General features: G+C 37.3%; 1 protein-coding gene across 4 annotated transcripts in view; it reads left to right on the plus strand.

Annotated features, from left to right (window-relative positions):
• LOC126483832 (cap-specific mRNA (nucleoside-2'-O-)-methyltransferase 2) overlaps nucleotides 1-5,748 on the plus strand; it is a 296,880-nt gene extending 291,132 nt beyond the window's left edge. For all 4 annotated transcript variants that reach the window (XM_050107032.1, XM_050107034.1, XM_050107033.1 and 1 more), the window contains one exon: nucleotides 5,462-5,748. In XM_050107032.1, the coding sequence (XP_049962989.1) occupies nucleotides 5,462-5,631 (170 nt within the window). In that variant the 3' untranslated portion in view covers nucleotides 5,632-5,748. The remainder of the gene's footprint in view (nucleotides 1-5,461) is intronic.
• The last annotated feature ends 252 nt before the right edge of the window (nucleotides 5,749-6,000 follow it).

The following is a 6,000-nucleotide window of genomic DNA, read 5'->3' on the forward strand; positions in this document are numbered from 1 at the left end:
TGCCAATTTTAAATAGTGCACTCCAGTCACAGTTCTATAGGAAGAGGCTGGTCATTCACACATCCAGACAAATGAAAATGTGTCTCATAGGTGAAGAACACAAGGATGTTGTGAATTTCTCAAGGCTTCACATGCATTGTTCCATGAAACAAAATCACTTGGATTAAGTGTGTGCACTGCTGCCAGTTTGTATGGATGAAATTTCAGGTCTTCAGAAGAATTTGTATCACTGTGTGATTGGAGTTTGCAAGAGCATCTGCATGGTCATGTGCAGATTGCATGGGGAAATTCATAAGTACCGGCTTTACTTTCTTGACGTTTTCTGGTGTCCCAGTGGTCCTTGAAGGTCCTAGTTTCTTTTTCTGCGCTCTATCAGTATCCAGAAATGTGTCCACCCACACAACAATCGATTTTTAATCAGGAACACACCTGCAGGAAGATGATATTAAACTGTTCACTAAATGCACACTGGTTTGCAATGACCAAATGGCCATTGGAACACTATGTTGTCACAATAAACAAGCACTTCTCTTTCAACTACTGCATGGTCACTATTAAACTAGCCTTAATAAAAAATGATAATAATTAGGCTCTGTCCTTTCAAAAGTGCTCAACCCCATGCAGCAGTGAGTAACGGTGGCTTTATAGTGCATGTTTCAAATAAGGTAGTTCGCACACTGCACCCTGTATAAGCCAGCTCTCACAGAAAGAACCATGTAGTCAGGCAACTGAGTGCAGAAGACCTCTTGCAGCTAAATATATGAAATGTATAACTGTGAGCTATTGGTAACAGCTCTATTAAATTGCTTCATGATGATTCACATGATTAAGGGGCAAGTAATGTTTTGAAAACAAACATTGTGTTCAAATCATACAACGTAGTCTTTCGTGGCTGGTATTTGCGATAATCCTGATATTTTATTCATGGGCATAAGGCCATATTCCAAGGCATAAGTTTCTGCTTAATGTTTCATCTTCTGCCACTGGAGACTTCACCAGAGGCTCTAATGACTCAGAAAGCTCTTACAGGCTCAAAACAAGCTCAGCAAGCTGAACTGTTTACATGTATCCATGCAATGGATAATTTGTCAGAAGTTGACGGAAGCAAGGAAGCTGGGGCTAAGAATTTTGTGGTACCTTAAGTAGTGACAGGAAAAAGAAATCTTAGACCTGCCCAGAAGACTGGAAAAAAAAAACAACAAAAATGGTTCAAATGGCTCTAAGCGCTATGGGACTTAGCGTATGAGGTCATCAGTCCCCTAGACTTAGAACTAATTAAATGTAACTAACCTAAGGACATCACATACATCCATGTCCGAGGCAGGATTCGAACCTGCGACTGTAGCAGCCACGTGGTTCTGGACTGAACCTCTTGGCCACAACGGACGGCTAGTCAACAAAATTCTGAGACTGCACAGACAAGTGTATATTGGATATAAGGGAAGTCAATGTGGAAAAAATACTCGTAATAGTCCAAGAGAGGCATGAATATTAGGTCCAACGTGTACTTCAAAGATGTGTGTGAACTCTGTTCAAAGGAAGTGTCATCAAATTTCTACTGGTGACAGGCAGGCAATTTTTAACACTTTCTGGGAAACAGTGCCATGGAATCAGATGGAGATTTATGTAATCAATCTTGTGAACATAATTTCAACCAAACATCCAGGAAAGAACACTGGCGAACCAAGGAGAAAAGGCATGCTGCTTTATTATCTGAGAAATAACATGGGAAAACATCAAGTACACAAAAAAGTGTTTCTCAATACTCGTTGACATAAATGAATGGACAGTGAGTTAATTACACATGAGATGAGCCCTGATTATGAATCATCGCATTCCTGAATAAAGTAAATGAAAAAAAAAGCTAACAAAAACTTCATAAAAGAATTCCTGGGCTGTCTTTCGAAACTGCCATCACGTTACTGCAGGAAATCCTCCTCCAAGCTGTATCTTGAGCATATTGTACAAAGCAAACAACAACTGTATGAACTCTACACTGAAAAATAAAGTAAGGAACAGATTTCACCATTAAATTGGGCCCCCTTTAACTTCATTTTCGAAGAGGGTAACTGTAGCTTATTTTCCTCCCAAGAAAGACCAGTGCGACTTGTGTTGTAGTTACAGGCTCGGAAACTTGAGTGAAGACATCCAGTGGAAGCTCTGCACAGTCTACACACCATGGACTTAACAGGCCATGAAAGTGGCACCACTTTTAGAGGCAAGTGCAGTTTATTATAAAACAAAGTTGGCTGTCCATAACTTTACAGTGTATAATTTGCAAAGTCATGATGCAGTGTGTTACTGGTTCAGTGAAATGCAAGGCGATTTGATTGCAAGTTTTGCCTCTTGTATCATGGACACACTATCCAAAACAATTAAGGATAATCCTGTCCCTGTCATTTTGTGTTCTGATGGGTGCACATATCAGAATAGAAATGTGATATTATCAAGCGTTTGGTTAAGATTTTGTTCAGGAGTATTTATTTACGCAAAAGTTCGTGGGGAAAAGTTATACTCAGATGGAATGTGACTCAGTTCACAGTTCCATCAAGTGCAAGCTCAAAAGACGTGAAGACTTCCTAGCCTTGATATCCAGAGGCGAGAAAAAGCCATGACCTTAAAAAGTCTACTACCCAGGTTACGCCTTTTTCACTAACTATGCAGAGAAAAGTGTATGGCTGTATGATTCAATTAGGCCTGGAAGAGCTGCAAAGAATGAGCCAACAATATAGACCTGAGGGTGATACAGTACTAGCCAAACAGTATTATTTACTACAGGTGCACTTTCAACTAAGTGTGGCAAGAAAAAACCAGGATGCCAGAGAAAAATTTCTGGAGAAGGTTTCTTCCAGAAACTGTATAAAGAAAGACTGAGTGTCAAGAAAGCCAAATGGTATCATTTACAACTTAAGACCATTGTTCCTAAGGATTGTCATTTGCTATTATGACAATATTCCTTAAAAATTATCATCTTGGTCTTTATTGTTTTAAGAGTGACCGTGTGGTGCAGTTCTTTGTTCGGCAGTTTTTCTTGAAAAACCAACATACATAATCAGATCCATGTGAACTGTGTATATATCTGAAGTTGTCTTTGTGAAGCCAACCAATAAAATCTTTCCAAAGCGATTTTATTACTTTATTCAGTACCAACAACAACATAAAAGTAGTATGTCACACAGGAGATTGACAAATAGTGATTAAATAACATTCCTCATCCATAAATACTGAGATAATTCCACATATCTGCAGTAATTAAGCTTTCTAAAAGAGTATTTTCTTTGTTTCAATTTTTTATGATCCAGAACATCACTGTAGTGCGACAATGCAAATTTCATGTTTTGCTACTTATGTGGTATTGTTTCTTCATCAGTATTACGTAAAACTTCAATATTTAAAATACGTGCTTCGCTCAGCTTGATCCAGATTCCATAGTTGAAGTTCAGCCAAATATCAGAGCTGAATGGGCATTTTCATTGAAATATCACTTTTCAGTGTATGATTGCTTGCTCATCATTGTCAAAGACCATTAAAAATTGCATACTTTTTGCATCAGAATTGGTAGCTAAGCACTGTATATAAAATACAAAATGATTAGTTCATAGTCAACACAAAACATGCATATGCATGGAGGAACACACACACACACACACAAACCAATAGGCAAATTATTATTCAAATTAGATAACAAGCTGGATTGTTCGGTTTTATAACTCATTCTTTTTTTGTTTTTACCTCATGTAGCAAAGGAAATTTTACTTTGAATTTCCGCACTGATTATTATTATTATAATTATTTATAGCTGTTTTCAGTGCGCAAACCTTACCTATTATCTAATTTGTTGTATGTTTCCTTATGCTTGTTTTTTGATTTGTGAAATTGCAAGCAATTTAGCAGTTTCATTCACCAACATTTTTCTCATAATTATACACACAGTTTGCTTCAATACAGATCTATGCTTTAAGACCTCCAACTCGAGGATGGGCTATTCTAAAACCCACTAGAGGCTACTGCCCTCACAAGAAGCTCGATGTAATCAGAAGCATGTGTACACTTGACAGTAACCATGTTATAGCAAAGGATTTATTGTAGGCTGGAATCCCAAACTAGCAGTTTTAAAAGGAAAGTAGATAATAGCATGGTTTCTCTTTTGTTGGTAACATTATGTCATTTTATGTTGTGACACATATGCCAGATATACTGCATAATCTCTGTTGTAGCCTTAACATAACTATACTTTCAGCCTTAGGAATATTCATGGGCAATAGCGTTATGCTGCTGAATGGCTAGATGTGCTACATTACAAGTGCTTGGTGAAAATAAATTAGTTAATTGCGATGAATGAGATCAACAGTTTGCTGCAGGTTCTAAGAGAGGGAATATTCCGTGCAGAAATATTGCATCCAGGGGAAGTATTATTGTGGAATGTGGTGTTGGGGATCAGGTCAGTGTGCAAATTGAACTTTTACATCTGATGGAGAAGTTGTAAAGGCGGGGTATATTTTTCAGTAATTCTGCATGATTTGTAGACTAAAGTGTGATGATGGGAGTCTGTGTTTGAGCAGTTTTTGTTTTGTTGTTTTTATCAGTTTGAACAGTGGGTATATGGGCACAGTAGTAGACGTTTCCTGTGGAATTTTGCTGGGGTGGAGCAGATATTTTCCAGATTCATTTCATCAAGACAGAGACAACTATGAAAAACTTAATATGCTACCATATGTTCAAGAGATATTCATCATTTTTTTCTGTTCATAAGCTATGCAGAATGTTGTATTGGCAGTTACAATACAGTGAATGGTTAAGTGAACACTGTATGTTGATCCTTTTAAATTTAGCGTATTTCCTGCTTTCATTCACAAATTTTGACTAATTGTTTACCACCATACCGAAAAAATAATTCTCAGAAGTTAATAGTGTAAGCATCACCATGAGTGTGAAACAAATTTTTGTAGACAGTAGTGAAATTCTGTATCTACAATATCATCTTTACTTTTAGCATGTCCGCGGCTCGTGGTCTTGCGGTAGCGTTCTCGCTTCCTGTGCACGGGGTCCCGGGTTCGATTCCCGGCGGGGTCAGGGATTTTCTCTGCCTCAAGATGACTGGGTGTTGTGTGTCTTTAATCATCATTTCATCCTCATTCACTCGCAAGTTACCGTAGTGGCGTTTAAGAACTTGTGGAGTGGCGGCCGAACCGCCCCGCGAGAGGTCTCCCGGCCACCAATGCCATACGCTCATTATTATTATTACTTTGTATCTGTTAACATGTGTGACTGACAAAATGCTGCAAGACTAAAAATGGTTCTCTCCATTACCGCCAAATTAAAAACCAGTGTAGTTTTTGTAACATCTCAGATTCATGTTGCCTGTTGTGTTGTGAGGGAAAATGCATATATCTGAGAAATGCTCCATGTATGTAATTTTATTTTTGATTATTAAACAGCACTCTTGATTTTCTGTTTCTAGGATATGAACAGGAAGAAATTGATGAAACACAACCTGGAAGTGATGCGAGACAGGAAGACCAGAATAAAGAAAAAATAAATGTCGACATAGATTTTCATAGATGTGTAACGCACATAAATAATCTGTGTGTCAAGGAACGAATTATACATGTTGTCAATGCGGTATTGTAATGATAGTGTCTTGATTTATTGCTGCCAAGACATTTATCTTTTATTGAATAGGGACTGATGTAAATAGTTCTTGTAAGTAATTAAGTAAAGAAGAAACTATCAGTATGAATGAAGTAAGACATTTTTGTAATTATCACCACCATTTTTCACATTTGTATGAGATGAAAAAAAAAAACTGTTTCATTTGGAATTTATTTTCTGAGAACATTCCACACCAATCAAGAACTTAATAAAAATGCACATTAAAAAATTTAAAGAAGTTAGTGCTGTATTTCATGCTCAGGTAAGAGAAGTCCAGTGTACTCTGGAACGAGATGCATGAATGATCAAAAAACTTGAATAATTGAAATATTTTCAAACATTTATTTG

The sequence above is a fragment of the Schistocerca serialis genome, chromosome 6 (genome assembly GCF_023864345.2).
Source record: "Schistocerca serialis cubense isolate TAMUIC-IGC-003099 chromosome 6, iqSchSeri2.2, whole genome shotgun sequence".
Lineage (NCBI taxonomy): Eukaryota > Metazoa > Arthropoda > Insecta > Orthoptera > Acrididae > Schistocerca > Schistocerca serialis.